Raw genomic sequence first — 21,971 nt, 5'->3', positions numbered from 1 at the left:
AATTGATTGATTGATTTTCTGTAGCCTTGTAATGCTGGGTCATTGTCTACATATTAAAAACCAATTTGATTTAAGTCCAAATGGGTGTAAACATGGGCGCTTGGCAAAAATGTAATTCCATATTTCAGTCATAGACCATTGACCTAAACAGTTATACATATTCAGTCATTGCTGTTCTATTACTAAAATAATACATATTATTGGTTGATGTTGATGCATTCTTTTAGCAATAGAACAGCAATGACTGAATATGTGTAACTGTTTCAGGTCAATGGTCTATGACTGAAATGTGGAATAAAATTTTTGGCAAGCGCCCATGTTTACACTCCTTTGTACTTAAATCAAATTGGTTAAAGTGTACTGTTAGCTAGCTAGCTAACGTTAGCTGGTTGGCTCGCTAGCTAAGCATGATCTTATTATTCGTATCTCAGAGCCATTTGCTTGGCTAGTTACAGCCTAATGTTAGCTAGCTAACATTGAACCTGGTTATTTAGCTACCTGCAGATTCATGCAGGGTAGTAACGTCATGAGTTGGGATTACGGTTCATTTTTTATCTGGTTAACTAGCTACATGTCTCAACAAAAGACTCCACTAAGTAACCATTTTGCGTGTGTTCGTAAATTCAATCTGGCCATCTACTCCGATTTCAGAGCACTCTCGTCTGACTGTGCAAGAGCGCAGAATAACTGATGAATTTACAAACGCTCAACATCTGTTGAATATGGCCGGTGTCAGTAAACGTTGGCAAAAAAGCGGAATTAAATTGTTGCCAGCAGCGTAGTTAGTCACCAACTCTCTGGATAACATGAAAACAGCCTAACAAGCTTTGCTAAAGCGAGAAAAAAGTCAGAGTTTGGGTGGGGCTAAAGCTTAAGAGGTTGTGATTGATGCTGAATGGGTGTAGACAAAGAAGAACTCTCCAGTAGGTACCAAAATATTCAAAGGCCATTTTTTCAAAAGTGAGATTATCAACTTTCAAAGCAGAATTACGTATCAATTGTTCCTCAAATGCAGTGTATGATATACCATTTTGTAGCTCTCGGTCTCTGCTTTTATCCAATGTAAAAAAAATATATATAATTTTATGTTGCTACATAAGACTGAATCAATTCTGTCGGTCACATATGGTTGGATTTTTTGCTAATAAATTAGTTTTTAACATTGCTTATGTACATTTGCATTATTCTTTGAAGCGCTATGCTTCAGTTGCATAATCCAGGTTAGGTTGAACACCCACTAGAAGCTTTAATTAGCAGTATGTTTAGTGGAAGACTCCACAGCTGAATTAGTGATGGGAATGAACAGGAGAAACTTAATGAGGTGACTCAACACATTTCTCCAGCAGGTAGACCTTTGTTTGCGTAGGTAGGCTCCTTACTTTTCTTTCGTGAGTTCTAACTACTCATGAATTCTTCATCTGTATGTACTGTATGTTTCCTAGTCTCTGACAGCTTCACCGAGCGTGACATTGGTATATGATGATTTTCAGTAATATTCAGCCTTGGGGAATCTGAACATTAACCATCATGCTCATACAGCGTCATGATGGCGCCTTAGAGGCTGGTTTGGGGAAATAATGTGTGTGAAAAGCTCCATATTAGAAGCATTATAAAAGTGGAGATTTTTCACCCCCCACCTCCTTCATGAAAAATGTACAGAGGCATATTTATGACTTCATTGAACTAACTGAGTGTGACAAGTACAGAGCAGGAGCGACTGAGGGCAGGGAAGCAGTAGCACAATAAAGCCCTTGGCCACTCTCAGAGGACATGACTGCCCCTGGTGCTCATGGGAGTTTTCATCTAAGCATTCTGTTAGAATTTGTTCTCTCCAGTGGTTGGAGGTACAACATGAGACAGAATCTACTCCATCCACTTTGCCCTGAGTCAACTCTTATGCATGGCCAGTGATCAATTCACTGCCTCTTTACAATATGATGCATACATCCCAAGTGCCATGACCTACAGCACGAGGCTATAAATATATGGCCATACATTTTCATGAGTTTAGATAGACATATGGACATACTGTTCTCCAAGTAACCAGTACAAAAAAACACCATGTATGGACAGTGTTTGATTCTCCTTATTTCTAGCTTATATGTAAGTGCACATTCCTCATGTATAAGGATCCCTATAGATCCTTATACAGATTTCTCTCAGGCCATCACAAGACCCAAGAGCTTCTTCTGGAATTCTCCACTATTTCCTTTTTCCTTGTGGTGATCAGCTTTTCTGGCTAACTTACCACTACAGTATGTATTTATGTGTTACATTGAGACTTTGGAATTCCATTAATGATTAAAACAATATCCAATGAGTTATTGCTGGATCAGTTTTATTTCTAGGTATGCTATGTACTCTTGAACCTAAGACCCCACAGATCCATGCCCTCCTAACAGTAGCTGTCTCTCTTTCTCCCATCAAGATTGCCTGATCCGTAGGTGTCATTCTGGGTCACCATCAGTCTTCAGCCGGTTGTCTGATTGCTTAAAATAATCCCTGCCCAGGAGGAGAATCAACCCCACACACATTGCCTAAGCCAACAACACTGAAATCATGACTTTGCTTTTAATGACCCCCTGCATCACAACAGCTCCAAATTCCAAAGCTGCATTTTCTTACAGAGGAAGTGAGCCAGTTCAGATCTGTCGCTGCAGCGCGGTAGTGTTAGGCCCGGCACGACGAGATAGATGTGAGATTCAAATCATTTCCGAGACCGCAGAGGAGGAGGAGAAAGAGGCAGACAAGCTGACTAATAGTAGAGAATTCTGTAACAAGGACTGCTTCAACGGAAATTTCTCACTCCAGAAATACCCACGTCCCTGCCAAAAATACTTTCATCCTGGGGCAAGGGGAGAGTTTTAATTCATTAATATCTTTTCCTGCTACATAACTGGAATTTTAAAAAACACATTAATTGAAATAAATGATGGGATATCATGTAGAATATATTTTGAATGGGAGTGTAATAAATAGGGAAATGGGTGGAATTCATTATTTGACCTCGGGAGTAATGGACATTGAACTTTTCAATATTATTCTATGCCAGGGCAAATATACTGTACTTGACACATACTACCTGACACATTCTACAAAAGGTATATTGACTTGGTAAATGGTTGCATTATTAATAAGGTAGGCCTATTCAGTTTTGTGAAAAGCCAGTGTCATTCGAGACACCCTTGAGTGGAGCACACTGTGAGAGACAGTGTGATTTTCCCAGCACATAGTTATCAGAATAACGAATTAGGTTATTTTTAACCCAGCACTTTTTAACATGTACAGCTCTTGAGATGTTTATGTTCGCTAAAGACAGCCTGACTAAAGATCATCCATCAACAGACGTCACCGTCATCACTCTGACAGCCTAGATTAGAATGAATTATCGCTCAAGATCAGAGCATAAATAGGCCTTCATTTAGCCACAGTGAACAATTGAGATTGTAATGACCATATAATTGTAAGATAGTATTTAATACGGAAGAGTTTCAATTTATTTGCACAAACATTTACTTTTCAAATTGCAATTTTAGCAACCCAAGCATCTTCTAATGTATGGGCACTGAAGCAGATTGCATGTGATGTATTTTGCTCCACTGCACATAACAAAACAGCCCTTTGCAGTCAGAACAGCAATATCACCAGATCAAGCAATTTACAAATGAACAATCCTTGTGTATCCAATGTACATACTGTATTTGACTTTCTTCAAATGGAAAGTCAGCTATTCCTTATGGTCATGACTGTCAGCACTATCTTAGTTTGAATTTTCAATGTGCAACTTTAATTTCCACACTGGATAGTTTACATGCAACAACTTAAAACGTATTATATTATTATCCCTTTACTGGTTTTGTCCAAGAAAAACTATTTGGTAGTCTCACATATCCACTAGGCCTAAATTGTAGGTCTACAATTACTATTAGGATAATGAATTGTCATATAGTGGATCTGTGCCTCCATCTAGTGACCATTTACAGGTATTGCTGAAAATAATACACATTAAATAAAACCAAAGATGAGGCCCGCTCTGCAGTGCATACTTTTAAGTGGGTAAATGTATTTCTTATTATTTTGAATTTCCTCCAAATTACAGGGGAGCTCCATTCTGCAAATTCTCCTTGTAATATCCTCCCCTGTGTTAGATAATTTTTGCTCCACCCCCACTCAAACCACCACCACAAATGCACATAAAGTGTTTTATAGCTAAACGATATTACAATCTAAATACATGTAATCTTATTCTTGTTTTCTCTCTCTGATTAAATCATTGATTTGCTTAAATCCTTGAAAGGGTGATCCTCTTTCCAAATCAGTAATTTGACCCAGCAGCCAACATAGCAGTCTCCAGGCAACAAGATACTCAGAAAGTCATGCCTGCCTTGACTTCGTCATAGTTATCCAACAAAGGCTCTGTGACTCAAGCAATCGTGGGTTTAATTATTATTTTTTTTGGTCTGTCACTCGGTGTCCGATTAAACGATGGCTGGAGTGTGCGTTCCATCTGAGCCATCCTCTACGAATTTGCACCGGGTCAGACTTCTGCAATCAAATGTAAACCGAGTTAGGCAAATGAACTTGCCCCGCGAGAGAGGTCCGGAGGGAAGATATTACTTTAACAGTTTACTAGAACAACAGAGGAGTGCATTCTCGAAATTCAACCTACTGGCCCATCCACCTGCGGACAACGCGCCCTTGGCGCCTTTACGAGATGAGGTCTTGTTGATTGATCCGTGCTCTGGGCATCTAAGTGCGGGGGCTGAGGTGGATTTGGCAACTAAAGGAAGACCTCAATTTATAGATATCCCTTATATTCCATCTGGATTATGGGTCGCCCCCGGTTCCAGAGAAAGGCCCCAGACTCCTTCAATCAGGCCATCAGCAGGGACATGCGACCTGTCAGAAAACAAGGCATGGAACTCAAGGTCAATGTCAGACGCAGCTCTTCGGGCCAGTCTTGGAGGTAAACATTTAAACTAACCTAGGCCTAATTATAAAGTCAAATGTGAAGTACATTTATAAGGCTAACAGCATAATACACATAAACCGACCCAATTCTTTAGGCGAATTTATTTATTTTTGTTATAAAGACTATGTATATAAATCCAACATTTCATTGTAGCCTACTATGCCAAATAGGCCTGCAGATTCCCGCACTTTACTAGCTTGGTATGTCGTCAACAGGTTGGACAAGTCATTCGAAGGTGAAACCAGGGCCTCCCAAAATGCCATGTACCGTGAAATCCTTCAGTTTTTTCCCTGAAAGAGAGAACCTGGTATAACCCTATACGTTTACGTAATGTTATATTTTCAACGGTGAAGTGAAATCTTGTTGAATGTGTATGTGTTTGATTTCGAAGGATATCAGCCCCTCTGGCTCCAGTCAGTGGATAGAGAAGGCAGCACAACGTTACATCTACACTTCAGTGGCTCAGAGGTCAGGCGCCAACCAGGACCTTCGTATTTTCTCTCAAACACATTGCGCAGCATAATATAGTCACTGTGTTCAATTCTGATATGTATCATATGGTTTCTTTGACCTTGTGCATGATCAAGACATTGCAACAATAGCATCCAGTTATATTCTAATTTGTGTACGCTTTTTTAATAAATCACAAATAGTGCAGGCCTAAGTGTGTCACCCTGCTTTGTAATATATTAACTTGTAGGGGCTATGAGGACGTCGGTTGGGACGTAAAATTACCGCGGCGCATGAAGCCCCCAGCAACCACCCTTGAGAAAATGGCGGACCCTGTGAATCAACATTTCACCCAGAAGTGTTACCACAGCAAACCAGAGCTGTGGCAGGTGAGTGCATGTGTCTGGAAAATACACACAACACTGAAGTTCATTTAAATACTGTCCATCCCAGTTGAAATGAGAGGATTTGGTTTTAATGGGATACCCTAAACGAACAAATAATGCATAAATAGTGCTGCCTCTAACTCTTCTCTAAGGCGATTGGAGCCCATTGGAACAGGCACCAGCTTCGTGCTAGGAATGAAGTGCGGAAACCTATAACATTGTGAGTGTTTTGGTCTGGCCTTATTTCATGATGTAATAACAAGAACTAATTTTGCTAGATTGTCTTGTTGGAAAAATAAGCCTGTTTCTTTGTTCTAAGATTGTTTCGTTTTATTTCACAGCACCAGTCCCTGCCCAAACACCTGTCAAATTCCATTGTATGGGTAAGAAGTTCTAGCCTCTGTTTGTGCTCTTGCCAACATTTTGTATTTTTCGATTTTTGTTATCTTTATTCCACATCAATTTGTTTGTTTGTAGGTTCCATGTGTAGGCTAGAGCAGTGCCTCTAAGGAAGAGTGAAAATGTGTCTCTGAGTGTGACTGGACTTGCTTTTTTGTGTGTCCTCTTTATGTTATTGGAGTGGTGTGGTGGGGTCCATGAACATGGACAACATAGATAAGACAGGATATGACTTCTACCCCTTGACTATGCAGCGGACCACTTTGCCCCCATACACTCCCACGGCACAGTATGTATCTTCATGATGTACCTCCGCTGATCATTATACCACACTGCCCAATATAAGGGAAAGGGGGATACCTAGTCAGTTGTACTGAATGCATTCAACTGAATGCATTCAACTGAAATGTGTCTTCTGCATTTAACCCAACCCCTCTGAATCAGAGAGGTGCGGCGGGCTGCCATAATCGACATCTAATTCTTTGGCATCCAGGGGTTAACTGCCTTGCTCAGGAGCAGAACAACAGATTTTTACATTGTCAGCTCGGCGATTCAATCCAGCAACCTTTCGAGCCCATAAATGCTGATGCTCCAGATACTCAACTAGTCTGAAGAAGGCCGGCTTTATTGCTTCTTTAATCAGAGTAACAGTTTGCAGCTGTGCTAACATAATTGCAAAAGGGTTTTCTAATGATCAATTAGCCTTTTAAAATGATACACTTGGATTAGCTAGCACAACGTGCCGTTGGAACGCAGGAGTGATGGTTGCTGATAATGGGCCTCTGTACGCCTATGTAGATATTCCATAAAAAATCTGCCGTTTAGTCATTTACAACATAAACAATGTCTACACTGTATTTCTGATCTATTTTATTTTATTTGAATGGACAAAACAATATGCTTTTCTTTCAAAAACAAGGACATTTCTAAGTGACCCCAAACTTTTGAACGGTAGTGTACATCAATATTTTCCATTGTACAGTGGACTATATGCAATTTATGAATAATGTACAAATGTACAATATTTTTGTCCCAGCCGCCCCACCATCCCTGGCTATACCGGCAAGGCTCACTATGATGGTGCTCGGTCCTCTGGGTTCAGTCTGCCTCTTCTACCCAGCTCTGCACCATGGTGAGTCCCTAGTACCCTACATGTAGTCATAAACAATGATTCATTACCATATTACATATATGTCAACCTCATTCAGCTGTGTGGGACATACAGTATGTGAAACAAGTGTATTTTTTCCCATTCACATTAGACAAGGATTACCACTATAATCCATTAGAGGGCATCCTAAACTCTCTAACAACATCTGCCTCAGGCTATGTCGATGACTGTGAACCCCAAGGCATCCATGGGCTTGCCAGTGATTAGACTGACAATTCCTTGATAACAAAATTAATGTTTCTAGTAGTGTACACCCGGCTTGTGTGGGCCCTATGGTACCTTTATTTCACAAAGGAATGTTCTGTTTTATCCTTGAGCGATGCTATATATACAAAAGTATGTGGACACCCCTTCAACTTAGTCAATTTGTCTCTTTCAGCCACACCTGTTGCTGACAGGTATATAAAATCGAGCACACAACCATGCAATCTCCATAGACAAACATTGGCAGTAGAATGGCCTTACTGAAGAGCTCAGTGACTTTCAATGTAGCACCATCATAGGATGCCCCCTTTCCATCAAGTCAGTTAATCAAGTTTGTGCCCTGCTAGAGAGCTGCCCCGGTCAACTGTAAGTGCTGTTATTGTGAAGTGGAAATCTCTAGGAGCAACAATGGCTCAGCTGTGAAGTGTTAGGCCACACAAGCTCACAGAATGGGACCGCTGTGTGCTGAAGCGCGCAGCACGTAAAAATCGTCTGTCCTCAGTTGCAACACTTACTAGAGAATTCCAAACTGCCTCTGGAAGCAACATCAGCACAAGAACTATTCGTCGGGAGCTTCATGAAATGGGTTTCCATGGCCGAGTAGCCACACACAAGCCTAAGATCATCATGCATTGGCTGGAGTGGTGTAAAGCTCTCCGCCATTGGACTCTGGAGCAGTGGAAACCCTTTCTCTGGAGTGATGAAATCACACTTCACCATTTGGCAGTCCAACTGACGAATCTGGGTTTGGCAGATGCCAGGAGAAAGCTACCTGCCTGGATGCATAGTGCCAACTGTAAAGTTTGGTGAAGGAGGAATAATGGTCTGGGGTTGTTTTTCATGGTTCGGTCTTGGCCCCTTAGTTCAAGTGAAGGAAAATCTACAGTATACAATAACATTCTAGGCGATTCTGTGCTTTCAACTTTGTGGCAACAGTTTGGGGAAGGCCCTTTCCTGTTTCAGCATGACAATGCCCCGGTGAACAAAGCGAGGTCCATAAAAGAATGGTTTGTCGAGATTGGTGTGGAAGAACTTGACTGGCCTGCACAGTGCCCTAACCTCAACCCCATCGAAAACCTTTGGGATGAATTGGAATTCCGGCTGCGAGCCAGGCCTAATCGCCCGACCTCACTAATGCTCTTGTGGCTAAATGGAAGCAAGTCCCTGCAGCAATGTTCCAACATCTAGTGGAAATATTTCCCAGAAGAGGGAATACTAACCGCTCTGCTATACATTGTAGCTGAAGATTAGATATTCACCTATTACTAAAATGAAAAGAAAGAACTGATTGTAGTTTCAAATTAAAAGTATTTATGTGGTTACATATAACTTAACCAAGAAATCTTAATTCCATGGTATCTGTGCGACACCCATTTAAAATGTGGGGAATACCTTTAGTTATTAAATGAACCAAGGCCGGGTTCAAATCCAATCAGCAGTAGATCCACGTTACAGCGCACTTTACATTTATAGGTCATTTTCGATTGAGCAGAGGTATGCATCTTTTATTGTGAATGCGGTCTCTGTGAACGTGGGAACATTGTCTTTAAAAGGTGCTATTGCCGTCAATGCGCAATAAGATTGAATCCCGGTCATAAATGTTTCTGTTAAAAAGGACACTAAAATGAGGGCAAATTGCAATCTTATAAGTACTGTATCCAGGCCCGGCTTCAGGATATGTCTGAGGAGGTATTTTAAATCCTTGGGCGGCACAACTAGTATCTCTTTAGAGCCCTAATATAACAAGGCAGATTGGTCCTACTGTAACGAGTGCGCTGAGAGTCGGGAAGCAAGTTCAGGGAGTGAGTGTTTAATAAGTAAATGAAACAATAAACACGTAACACAAGCTACGCACCAACATTAAGTCAATAACACCTGAGGAAAGAACCAAGGGGAGTGACAGGTATAGGGAAGATAATCAAGGAGATGATGGAGTCCAGGTGAGTGTCATGAGGCGCAGGTGCGCGAGACCATGGTGACAGGTGTGCGGGATAATCAGCAGCCTGATGACCTAGAGGCCGGAGAGGGAGTATACATGACACCTACTGCTGTTTAAATGTACAAAACTGTATCTGAAATGTAACCGTACACATCAACAACTGTTGTTTTTTTTAGAACTGTTGTTTTATATAATTGCGTTATATAAATACAAGAAAGATATGCGCCCCCGCTACGACATAAAAGTGTGTCTAAAATGCAGCCGTAGCTGCCATAGGCCTTCGCATAATTTGCTCCTACAGATCCGCTCGACAGAATAAGCACCACTAGGCTATCAAAGATTCTTACAGGCTTCATAGCTTCAACTTGAATCATTACAACTGTATGCTACATTTCTGTCGAATTTGTGACACTACGCAATGAGCGTAACATACAGTAAGCCAAGCCGCCACTTCTCCAGGTGTGCAATATTTTCCGTGGGAGAGTTTCAGAAAAGCAAACTAAATTAAACTGAGTGCATATGTAACCGCAGTCTAGCTCTTCCTCCTCCTCAGATGAGGAGAGGCGAGAAGGATCGGAGGACCAATGTACAGCGTGGTAAGTTTCCATGATTTAATAACATGAAAACTAGACAAAATACAAAACAACAAAACGTACTAACCGTCACAGTCCCGTGTGGCACAAACACTGACACAGAAAACAACCACCCACAAATCCCCAACACAAAACAAGCCACCTATATACGATTCTCAATCAGGGACAACGATTGACAGCTGCCTCTGATTGAGAACCATATTAGGCTGAACACAGAAACAAACAAACTAGACACACAACATAGAATGCCCACCCAGCTCACGTCCTGACCAACACTAAAACAAGCACAACACATAAGAACTCTGGTCAGGACGTTACAGCATATTCTATATTCATAGCCAATTTGTCATTTCCTACATGACAGTAGCCTATTTGAATATGCTGTGAATAACAGTAAATGCCCATTCACATTCAGAAAGCAACACACACACACACACACTAAAGCAAGAGAGCAGGGAGGTTTAGAAAAAGTAGGCTGTGTGTTGTTTTCATAGTATTGACATCACTTTTACAGTAGCCTATCACACAATGACTGTGTAATGAAAATGAATGACGACTGAGTGAACGTTGGCCTACTTCTTTGAGTAGGCTAGACAGAGTAATGGTCCTGTACTACTGCGACATACAAAATGTACAAAAATGTAGGCCTATCTGAAATGCAGCCATATACGCAAACATGTTCATTTTGCCGCAAGAAAGCACACAGTGTTGAAGAGAAGCCCCACGAAGACTGGTAGGCCAAGATGCGCTCATTAAACAGCACACACCATAACCATCGATTCAGGACCATGGACAGAAGGCCACCTACCGCCAGTCAGCGCGATGAAAAGATGCGCTGCCAATTTCAGCACCACCACAGTGGACAGCCAGGACAGTAGGAGGACCGCGCCAGGGCTTACCTCAGAGCACAACAAGAGGGTACATTGGTCATTGTCCCTATACCCATAAAATAACGCAAAGTTGAGAATGTTAAAGCTCACTGAACCCTACAATGAAGCAAATAGGGTTGCAAAACGTTGGTAATTTACCAAAGTTACCAAATATACACATTAAGAACACCTGCTGTTTCCATGACATAGACTGACCAGGTGAATACAGGTGAAAGCTATGATCACTTATTGATGTCACTTGTTAAATCCACTTCGATCAGGGTAGGTGAAGGGGAGAAGACAGGTTAAAGGATTTTAAGTCGTGAGACATGGATTGTGTATGTGTGCCATTCAGCCCTACGGGGTATGGTAGTAGGCTCCAGGTGCAGCAGTTTGAGTGTGTCAAGAATTTCACGCTCAACAATTTCCTGTATTTATCAAGAATGGTCCACTACAGGGCCTCCCGGGTAGCGCAGTGTTCTAAGGCACTGCATCGCTACCAGATATTCTGGGTTCGAGCCCAGCCGGCCGCAACTGGGAGGTCCATGGGGCGACGCACAATTGGCCCAGCGTCGTCCAGGTTACGGAGGGTTTGGCCGGCAGGGATATCCTTGTCTCATCGCGCACTAGTGCCTCCTGTGGTGGGCCTGGCGCAGTGCACACTGACCAGGTCGCCAGGTGTACGGTGTTTCCTCTAACACATTGGTGCGGCTGACTTCCGGGTTGGATGTGCATTGTGTCAAGAAGCAGTTGGGTTGTGTTTCGGAGGACGCATGGCTCTCGACCTTCGCCTCTCCTGAGTCCGTACGGGAGTTGCAGCGATGAGACAAGACTGTAACTACTACCAATTGGATACCATGAAATTGGGGAGAAATGAAGAAAAAAAAAGAAAGGTCCACTACCCAAAGGACTTCCAGCCAACTGTGGGAAGCATTGGAATCTACATCGGTCAGCATCCGTTTGAAACTCTTTCGACACCTTGTAGAGTCCATGCCCCAACAAATTGAGGCTGTTCTGAAAGCAAAAGGGGGTGCAACTCAATATTAAGAAGGTGTTCCTAATGTTTTGTACACTCAGTGTATATAAATTCCTGTAGATTTCTATAGTAACCTGTTAATTACCAGTGTTTTCAATTAATGGGAGTTTTGCAACCCTACGATTGAAACATTTCCAAAATCTAAGTGGGTCCCACAGACAGGCGGCAGACAGACATCTCTCTCTCCCTCCTTCTCTTTCCCCCTGTCTCTCTCTACCTCTTCTTTATTCCCCCTTCTCTTCTTTCGCCCTTCTTTCACCTCCTCCACTCTCTCTTTCTCTCTTCCTCTCTTCATCTCTCTCCCCTCCCTACAGCTCTCTCCCCCTCACCCCTTTACCTCTCTCATCTCTCCCCCTCCCTCCTTTAACCTATTCTCTCTCTCCCCTCCCTTAATATGTCCCCCCCTCGTTCCTTTACTCTCTCCATATCTCTCTCTCTCTCTCTCTCTCTTTCTCTCTCTCTGTCTGAGTCTCACCAACTTGTTTGCCTTAAATGCAGTGTATTGACTTATGTGTCAACTACCTTGATGCATATCTATGTATCAATATGCTTGACACATATCTTTTTGCATTGAACGCAATGTATTAACTAATGCGTTATGACTCATGATACATCTATTTTTGTCAATGCGGCACAGACTGACGCTTATCAATGACATTGTGTGTCGCAGACCAGTGTCGGTGAAGTAAGGACTGTAAACTTCAGGCAAACTCCATGTGAAGTTTTGTTTCCCATGTTCCTGTTAGATCCGCATCATCCTAATGCTTGTCAGCTTTTGTGTCGCTTTTGGGGAAAAAACGGTTGGTGGCTAGCACATGACAGTGTCACCTAAAAGACTTCACAGCGACAGTTGTGACACAGGAACAACAATGGTTGACATTGGCACAGAGGGAGCAGAACCACACCATGAAAAGAAAAATCAGGCAGAAAGAACCATTCATCATACTGCCAATCTTATAATGATAATAATACATGCCATTTAGCAGATGTGTTTATCCAAAGCGACTTAGTCTTTTAAATATTTAAGTGTTTTTCATACTTTCTTATACAAACTTTCATGCTTATTTCATAATGACCAAAAACAGTACGCACTGCTACTTCTTTGTTGAAGTCAATATGAAACAATAGAATCATTTTAAACCGTACTCAAATTACAAAAGAAGAAGACCACAAATAATGATTAGAATTGGAATCTATGTAGCAGTATCAAATGGAACATGTATTGCATACTATAGTCTACAATAACAAATAAGCAGAGGAAAACCATCCCCCAAAGTCAGGGAGTCTTGTGTGTCTGTTGTTCAGGATGTAAAAACCTGTTTCCTAGTTGGGCCCCAGTTGAGCGAATTGTACTGGCTTTTGGAGCAGCTCTCTCCAGATGGTAGAATCCAAAGCAGCTCGTGGTAATGGTGGTTTTTCACAACCCAGATCCATTTTCCTGGTGCCCAACACCCTGTGATATCTGTTTCCTCTACTGATTAAGCTGGCCTCCCATCTTTTTTTTCCAAAAAACGAAACAAAAGACATGTTCTCGGATTGATTGATTATCACCGCCAACATTCAGAGGCCTCTGGACTCTGGCTTATACTGTCGTTCTAATGTGCCTTTTCCCTCCAATTATTGTTACAATCGCTTACAAGCATTTTTTTTGGGGAACAGTGTTGTCAATTTTCAAAACAGTGTACTTAAGACACAGAACTCTGTGGTCGTTTGCAAAACAGTAAATGCATTTTCAAAATGTATTTGCCTTCTCAAAGCATAAATACATTAATCAAAACTATATGATAAAGCGTAAAGAGTAGAACTAAAAAGTAGAACCACCTCACCTGCTTTTACACTATGATTTGACTATTTTAAAACAGGAGTTCATTTCACATAACAGGGTTGACCTTAAACCTGAGGGACAAATGTAAATAAATCACATTAAATAAGTTGAAATCTTTAGAAATACTTTCCCAAAGGAACAAAATAACTAGAACTTTACTGAGAAAACTAATAATTTATTTGAAGGAAAACACAATGCTAATGGACATTTTTAACACAGATCCAACTGTTAAATGTAGTGTTTTATAAAAATGCACAGACATAATGTTTGAAGGACATAAAAGGCACTCTATTCGAAAGCTTCGTGATCAAGCTTTCTGATCCCTACAATGACTGGGAATGCAATTTCATCTTTGTAGACTGCAACCATCACATAATTGTTCACCCCCCCCCCCCCTCCCCCCACAAAGCACAAATTCATACTGCTAATAAGCTAATTACAACTTCCTCGTCTTCAATTACGTTTGCCTCCACAGTTCATCACACACAAAAACTTTAGAACAAACTGACCAGGCCCTGTCAAACTCCCAGTGGTTGTGGTGTTGCGCCTTGTGGAGGGTTTGTGGCCGATCGTCTGCTTCTATCCATCTGCTTCTATTCGTCTACTTCTAATTTGATATTTCTTCATTGCTGGTTCTGTTGTGTTTGGTGGCCAGCTGGCTGTGGCTATCGTGGTGGCATTCGGTTTTGATGTGGCACTGTTGGCGCGTAAAGTTGGAGCTTGGGTTGGGCTCCCGCAAGTGCGGGAGGAGAGAGAGACAAAAGTGGGTCCATGCCTCATTATAAAGGGAGCCAGGCAGGTGCACCCGTGAGGCCAATCAGAGACAACCAAACCGGGGTTGAGTTCGGTATCACAGAATGGTGTGCAACGTTGAATTTAACGGAAACGGTACTGTACTGAATGACTAGTTGAAAAATGTTGTGATTATGGTGACCCAGAGGGCAGCTACCATACAGTGTGCTGCACAAGTTTTGCGATTTCAGATGGTCACACCCATATTGATCAGGTCAGACCTCGCCACAAGCACCAAACATGAGCAAACGTACCTCAAAGGCTGTTGAGGAACGGTGCACACTGTTCTGGAGAAACGCCTTGTTTCGTACAAGCTATCACGCAACATAGCAAACATTGAAGCGAACTGAACACACCCCAGAGTTGGCCTCACACACACAAGGGTTGGGTTAACAGCATGAACTTGACACATTGTATACAAATCATAATAGCCCCTTTTCCCACATATGACATGAAATCCTTGAAAGTTTCCAAGGTTCCGGTAGTTTACTGGTACATTTCTAAAGTTACTGTTAATATTCCCTCCCTTTGCAGCCCTAAGAGCAATCAAATGGAACCTAATGTAACTATCACTCCTCCTTTCTCCTTCACTCTGCCAATTGGCAGCCATGATTAAAGTTCAAGTTGAAGTTGTTGGACATAAGGAGGCTTTTATAAGAGGGACCTTGTAGCAGTCAACGTAGATATACTAAATATACACAAACAACAGCCCAAAAGAAATACCCTCTGTATCAGGCTTAGCCTGTCCTATCTACACAGAAATAGGTAGAGGGCAAGACTGCGCATACTGTGTAGTCTTGATTCAGAATCTGCCTAACAGGACCTCACAAGCCTTGTTCACACTGTAGGCCTTAATGCTCAAATCGGTTTTGTTTTTTAAAAATCCAGTTTTGCAATTCTGACTGTCCAAACAGCAAGTTACGAGTGATCAAATCGTATTTGTGTGTTTAGACTGTAGTCATTTTCTGACATGGCTATGCTAGTTGTCATGGTCATGGCCGGTGGGTGTCCAGTTGCATAGGCTGATTGGTGGTGGTGCTTGTGCTTCCTCCGACTCAGAAGTGGCTGTGTAGCAAGCTTTGGTTACAACAATGCCTGCCATGGAAGTCTCCCAGTTGCTTTGAATGTTCGAAATCATAGTGTAAGAACACTTTTAAAGCCTTAAAGGATAAGTCCTTTTTGGCTAGCCACAGCAGTCAACTAGCTAGATAGGTAGCTGTTTAGCTTGCTAGCACATTCCCTAATTTGTTTGTAAACAGTTAGCAAGGTAGTTAGCTACCACATGTTCTTCTCAAACTGTCAACAGACTACAGGTAAATGCCAACATATTGTCTTAATAGGGCATTGGGCCACCACAAGCCGCCAGAACAGCTTCATTGAGCATTGGCATAGATTCTACTGTCTGGAACTCAATCGGAGAAATGTGACACCATTCTTCCCAGGAAATTCCATAATTTGGTGTTTTGTTAATGTTGGTGGAAACGATATCTAAGGCACCACTCCGCAATCTCCCATAAGCATTTAATTGGGTTGAATCTGGTGACTTAGACGGCCATGGCATATAGTGAAACATCAGTAAGTTGAGCAGTCTCCGCCACTGAAGCTCCTGCCAAATGTCCCCCAACAATCACACCATTCACTGAGATCTCTTCTTCTAGCCATGGTAGCCAAAATGATGGGAAACTAGGCCTGCCCAGCATTTTTATTCATAACCCTAAGCATGCTTTCAATATACTTTGTATCCCTCATTTACTCAAGTGTTTCCTTTATTTTGGCAGTTAGCTGTTGCTAACAAGATATGTCAAATAACAGTCTAAAAACCACTTGAGGGCCAAAAAGAAATCAGATTTGACTATGCAGACAAGTCGCATGGCCGGTATTCAGATTTGTATCTAATTTCACCTACGAAGGTGGTTTGAAATGTGGCTTGAAATATCTGATTCCATGTGCTTTTTGGCTGAAATATCTGGTTAGAATCGGATATACAAAAAATTGGATTTGAGTCACTTCAAACTGCTAGTGTGAACAAGGCCAGTACATCCTGTATACTCACTTGGCACCTACCAGGACCATACAATTACGCAATTGGCAATTGAAGTTTATTTACAAAATGCTATATACACCAAATTTTCACATTTGTGTTTTTTCATCAGAAATAATTGCTTATGGGTACCTTCATGTGTGTATAAAATATTACTGTTCTCAGATTTTTTATTCATAGATGTTAGATGTGTATAAAAAAATATTGCTAAATTTTATATGTCCATTGTTTAGCTGGAATTGAATGTTCGTATGCTGTATATTTTACTGTGTTATGTGGTTGTCTCACCTAGCTGTCTAAAGAAGAATGCACTTACTGTGTGTCACTCTAGATAACAGCATCTGCTAAATTACCAAAATGTGAAATGTACATGTTTTACATATACAGTGCATTCGGAAAGTATTCAGACCCTTCACTTTTTCCACGTTTTGTTACGTTACAGCCTTATTTAAAAATGTATTAAATCGATTTTTTCCCTCATCAATCTACAGACAATACCCCATAATGACAAAGCGAAAACAGGTTTTTAGAAATACCTTATTTACATAACTATTCAGACCCTTTTTGCTATGAGACTCGAAATTGACCTCAGGTGCATTCTGTTTCCATTGATCATCCTTGAGATGTTTCTACAACTTGATTGGAGTCCACCATTGGTAAATTCAATTGATTGGACATGCATGTCAGAGCAAAAACCAAGCCATGAGGTCGAAGGAATTGTCCGTAGAGCTCCGAGACAGGATTGTGGCATTCTTAAATGGAAGAAGTTTGGAACCACCAAGACTCTTCCTAGAGCTGGCCGCCCAGCCAAACTGAGCAATCGGGGGAGAAGGGCCTTGGTCAGGGAGGTGACCAAGAACCCGATGGTCACTCTGACAGAGCTTCAGAGTTCCTCTGTGGAGATGGGAGAACCTTCCAGAAGGACAACCATCTCTGCAGCACTCCACCAATCAGGCCTTTATGGTAGAGTGGCCAGGAGGAAGCCACTCCTCAGTAAAAGGCACATGTCAGCCCTCTTAGAGTTTGCCAAAAGGCACTTAAAGGACTCTCAGAACATGAGAAACAAGATTCTCTGTTCTGATAAAACCAAGATTGAACTCTTTGGCCTGAATGCCAAGCGTCATGTCTGGAGGAAACCATGCACCGCTCATCACCTGGCCAATACCATCCCTTCGGTGAAGCATGGTGGTGGCAGAATCATACTGAGGGGATGTTTTTCAGTGGCAGGGACTGGGAGACTAGTCAGGATCAACGGAAAGATGAATGGACCAAAGTACAGAGAGATCCTTGATGAACCATGCTCCAGGGCGCTCAGGACCTCAGACTGGGCAAAGGTTCACCTTCCAACAGTACAACGACCCTAAGCACACAGCCAAGACAACACGGGAATGTTCTCTGAAAGTCTCTGAATGTCATAGAGTAGCCAAGCCAGAGCCCGGACTTGAATCCGATCGAACATCTCTGGAGAGACCTGAAAATATCTGTGCAGCGATGCTCCCCATCCAACCTGACAGCGCTTGAGAGGATCTGCAGAGAAGAATGGGAGAAACTCCCCAAATACAGGTGTGCAAGCTGGTAGCGTCGTACCCAAGAAGACTCTAGGCTGCCAAAGGTGCTTCTACAAAGTCCCGAGTAAAGGGTCTGAATACTTATCTAAATGTGATATTTCCGTTTTCTATTTTAAATACATTTGCAAAAATTCTAAAAACCTGTGTTTGCTTTGTCATTATTATTTTCAAAATAAACTGTTAATTACCATCGTTTCTGAAAATTACCAGGAGTTTTGCAACCCTACCATTGAAACCCTATCGTAACCGCCATCGATAGGAAACAATACTGTGCAGCCGTATTCATTGACCTGGCCAAGGCTTTTGACTCTGTCAATCACCACATCCTCATTGGCAGACTCGACAGCCTTGGTTTCTCTAATGATTGCCTCGCCTGGTTCACCAACTACTTCTCTGATAGAGTTCAGTGTGTCAAATCGGAGGGTCTGTTGTCCGGGCCTCTGGCAGTCTCTATGGGGGTGCCACAGGGTTCAATTCTTGGACCGACTCTCTTCTCTGTTTACATCAATGATGTCGCTCTTGCTGCTGGTGATTCTCTGATCCACCTCTACGCAGACGACACTATTCTGTATACTTCTGGCCCTTCTTTTGACACTGTGTTAACAACCCTCCAGGCGAGCTTCAATGCCATACAACTCTCCTTCCGTGGCCTCCAACTGCTCTTAAATACAAGTAAAACCAAATGCATGCTCTTCAACCGATCGCTGCCTGCTCCGGCCCGCCTGTCCAACATCACTACTTTGGACGGCTCTGACTTAGAATATGTGGACAACTACAAATACCTAGGTGTCTGGTTAGACTGTAAACTCTCCTTCCAGACCCACATCAAACATCTCCAATCCAAAGTCAAATCTAGAATTGGCTTCCTATTCCGCAACAAAGCATCCTTTACTCATGCTGCCAAACATACCCTTGTAAAACTGACCATCCTACCAATCCTCGACTTCGGTGATGTCATTTACAAAATAGCCTCCAAAACCCTACTCAATAAATTGGATGCAGTCTATCACAGTGCCATCCGTTTTGTCACCAAAGCCCCATATACTACCCACCACTGCGACCTGTACACTCTCGTTGGCTGGCCCTCGCTTCATACTCGTCGCCAAACCCATTGGTTCCAGGTCATCTACAAGACCCTGCTAGGTAAAGTCCCCCCTTATCTCAGCTCGCTGGTCACCATAGCAGCACCTACCCGTAGCACGCGCTCCAGCAGGTATATCTCTCTAGTCACCCCCAAAACCAATTCTTCCTTTGGACGCCTCTCCTTCCAGTTCTCTGCTGCCAATGACTGGAACGAACTACAAAAATCTCTGAAACTGGAAACACCTATCTCCCTCACTAGCTTTAAGCACCAGCTGTCAGAGCAGCTCATAGATTACTGCACCTGTACATAACCCATCTACAATTTAGCCCAAACAACTACCTCTTTACCTACTGTATTTATTTATTAATTTATTTTGCTCCTTTGCACCCCATTATTTCTGTCTCTACTTTGCACTTTCTTCCAATGCAAACCAACCATTCCAGTGTTTTTTTTAGTTTTTATTTTACTTGCTGTGTTGTACTCACTTCGCCTCCATGGCCTTTTTATATTTTTATTTATTTATACATATATCTGTTTGCCTTCACCCCCCTTATCTCACCTCACTTGCTCACATTGTATATACTGTAGACTTATTTTTTTCACTGTATTATTGACTATATGTTTGTTTTTACTCCATGTGTAACTATGTGTTGTTGTATGTGTCGAACTGCTTTGCTTTATCTTGGCCAGGTCGCAATTGTAAATGAGAACGTGTTCTCAATTTGCCTACCTGGTTAAATAAAGGTTAAATAAATAAATAAATAAAAAAACATTTCCAAAATTAAAGTGGGTAAGTTAAATGCCGGGCCAATGTTTGTAAAGTCAGGACTGTAACTTTAGGTGAGCTCCATATAAAAAAAAAAAATCCAATTCATCGTAACTTATTAATTGTGCAAATGTTTTCATTATTTTTTTGCATGGTCAGAGAGAGTTATGTTCACAGTTAAGTATGTGTTAGAATTCTGCTTTTAATATTATTTATGCTCCAACTAACTAACCTCTGTGTTGATGTGTTTCACAGGACCAATCAGGGTTTATGGAATCCTCCCGCTTATGCTCGTACTGCACCTCTGTCCAGAATGGTGACCACTGTGCCTCCACAAAACCCATTCCTACACTCCAAGCGACCAGTTTTTCCTATTTAATGCCTCTTCAAGAACACATGAGAAATATTAAACAAAACGTATGAGAAACTTTGGAAGGTGTAGTCGTCCATTTTATGCCATCCAATCTGTGTGTGTGAATAGATCTATAATGATGTGATGTCAATGACTGATTCTGGCTGAGTTGGAGAATAATGAAAGACCTCATTAGCATAATTCCCCTGATTTAGATGAGTGGTTTTGTGACTTCAGGGCTGTGAGCTTTTTGTTATCATTGTCCTCTCCAGCCTGCGTGTGTGTGCGTGCATGTGTGTGTGAAGGTACAGTTGTTTAGCTGTCGAGAAGAGGCGTCCAGAGAATCCGGCCACGCAGCCACCGAATAAGAAAACAGTGAGAGCACTAACCAAGACCCAGTTCTTTACGAAGGCTGCAATGAATAAGAAATGTGTATGTGTGTGTAGTCAATGTAAATATCCCCATAGGGGATCTATTTTACTGTAGGTATATCATGCAGGTATAACACTTGTTGAGTAATACAAATCTAGACGGGTAATTCTTTAAGTGAATGCTTAGATCTGCAGTAAGGTGAATAAAAGACAGAGTGCTGTTACAGGTTCATCTGTTGACAGGAAACGGGTGTGCTGCTTTCCTGTCTCTTGTCCATCATCTAACATGTGTTTCTGCATTGAAAATTGTCTTTCCAGGAATTAGCTTGGTGAGATTGACTCGAATGTGTTGTCAATGCCCAAAGTTGTAAAATTTCTCCAAAAGTAATATGTTGCGCAGGGGTGGAAGGAATTGTAGAATGGGTTGGAAGAAATTCACAGTGAACTCAATCAAATAAAACTAGAATTTACCTTAAAAAAACAACAGACTGAGTTCCCACATGTTCCTCTTCAATACCACCCCTAGTTATGCACCATTAGAAATCAATATATTTCAATTCAATAATAAAACACAGTTCACAAGGATACAATAATCGCTTAGCTAGTTGTTTAAGACCTTTTCAATTCACATTAGCTTTCACTACCTGTAGGGCCTCTGGACCGATTTAGGGATTTCCTCCCTAATGGTTCAACAGCCTGACTGCTGACACATCTGGTGTCAAACCTCATTTGTGTGAAACAGTTGGGGCTGAAATCTAAATGTTTTCACTCTCTCCTTCCACAGAGAGAGGTAGTTGAAAAGGTTCTTATGTGAATAGTGTCTTCAGTTTTTGTTTGCTTTCCTTTACATGCACCTGTCGTGCAGCTCCTAGAGTCCTACATACTTGGATCATATAATATATCTGTATATGCTTGATCATCGTTAGTTTTTTTCTTATATTTGAAGTATTTTTTCCAGTTTTATTGACTAGTAAAGGCATGGAATGAAGATGACAGATAGATGGAACATATAACGTTTACTTTAGTTTATTAGGATCCCCATTAGCTATTGCACATGCCGCAGCATGGAGTCAACACCAAACATAAAATACAGTGCATTTGGAAAGTGTTCCTTTTTCCACATTTTGTTACATTACAGCCTTATTCTAAAATT

The 21,971-nt window shown here is 41.7% G+C and overlaps 1 protein-coding gene across 1 annotated transcript; it reads left to right on the top strand.

The window, feature by feature from the left end:
- Nucleotides 1-4,373: 4,373 nt before the first annotated feature.
- On the top strand, nt 4,374-20,525 carry LOC129853353 (spermatogenesis-associated protein 48). Its single transcript, XM_055919302.1, has 9 exons — nt 4,374-4,966; nt 5,188-5,279; nt 5,364-5,440; nt 5,673-5,811; nt 5,961-6,028; nt 6,150-6,191; nt 6,389-6,496; nt 7,244-7,339; nt 20,351-20,525. Exons 1-9 carry the CDS (start codon nt 4,486-4,488, stop codon nt 20,472-20,474), a joined length of 1,227 nt encoding a protein of 408 aa, XP_055775277.1. The 5' UTR covers nt 4,374-4,485; the 3' UTR covers nt 20,475-20,525.
- Nucleotides 20,526-21,971: the final 1,446 nt, after the last annotated feature.

Source organism: Salvelinus fontinalis, chromosome 1, assembly GCF_029448725.1.
Source record: "Salvelinus fontinalis isolate EN_2023a chromosome 1, ASM2944872v1, whole genome shotgun sequence".
Classification (NCBI taxonomy): Eukaryota; Metazoa; Chordata; class Actinopteri; order Salmoniformes; family Salmonidae; genus Salvelinus; species Salvelinus fontinalis.
Note: the sequence above shows the minus strand (reverse complement) of the source record. Positions and strands in the feature narration are given on the sequence as shown.

Coding starts and splice junctions, on each gene's coding strand:
- LOC129853353 (XM_055919302.1), top strand. CDS start 4,486: ATGGCTGGAGTGTGCGTTCCATCTGAGCCATCCTCTACGAATTTGCAC. Junction 5,280..5,363: donor TCCCTGAAAGAGAGAACCTG/GTATAACCCTAT, acceptor TTGATTTCGAAG/GATATCAGCCCCTCTGGCTC. Junction 6,029..6,149: donor GTGCGGAAACCTATAACATT/GTGAGTGTTTTG, acceptor TTTATTTCACAG/CACCAGTCCCTGCCCAAACA.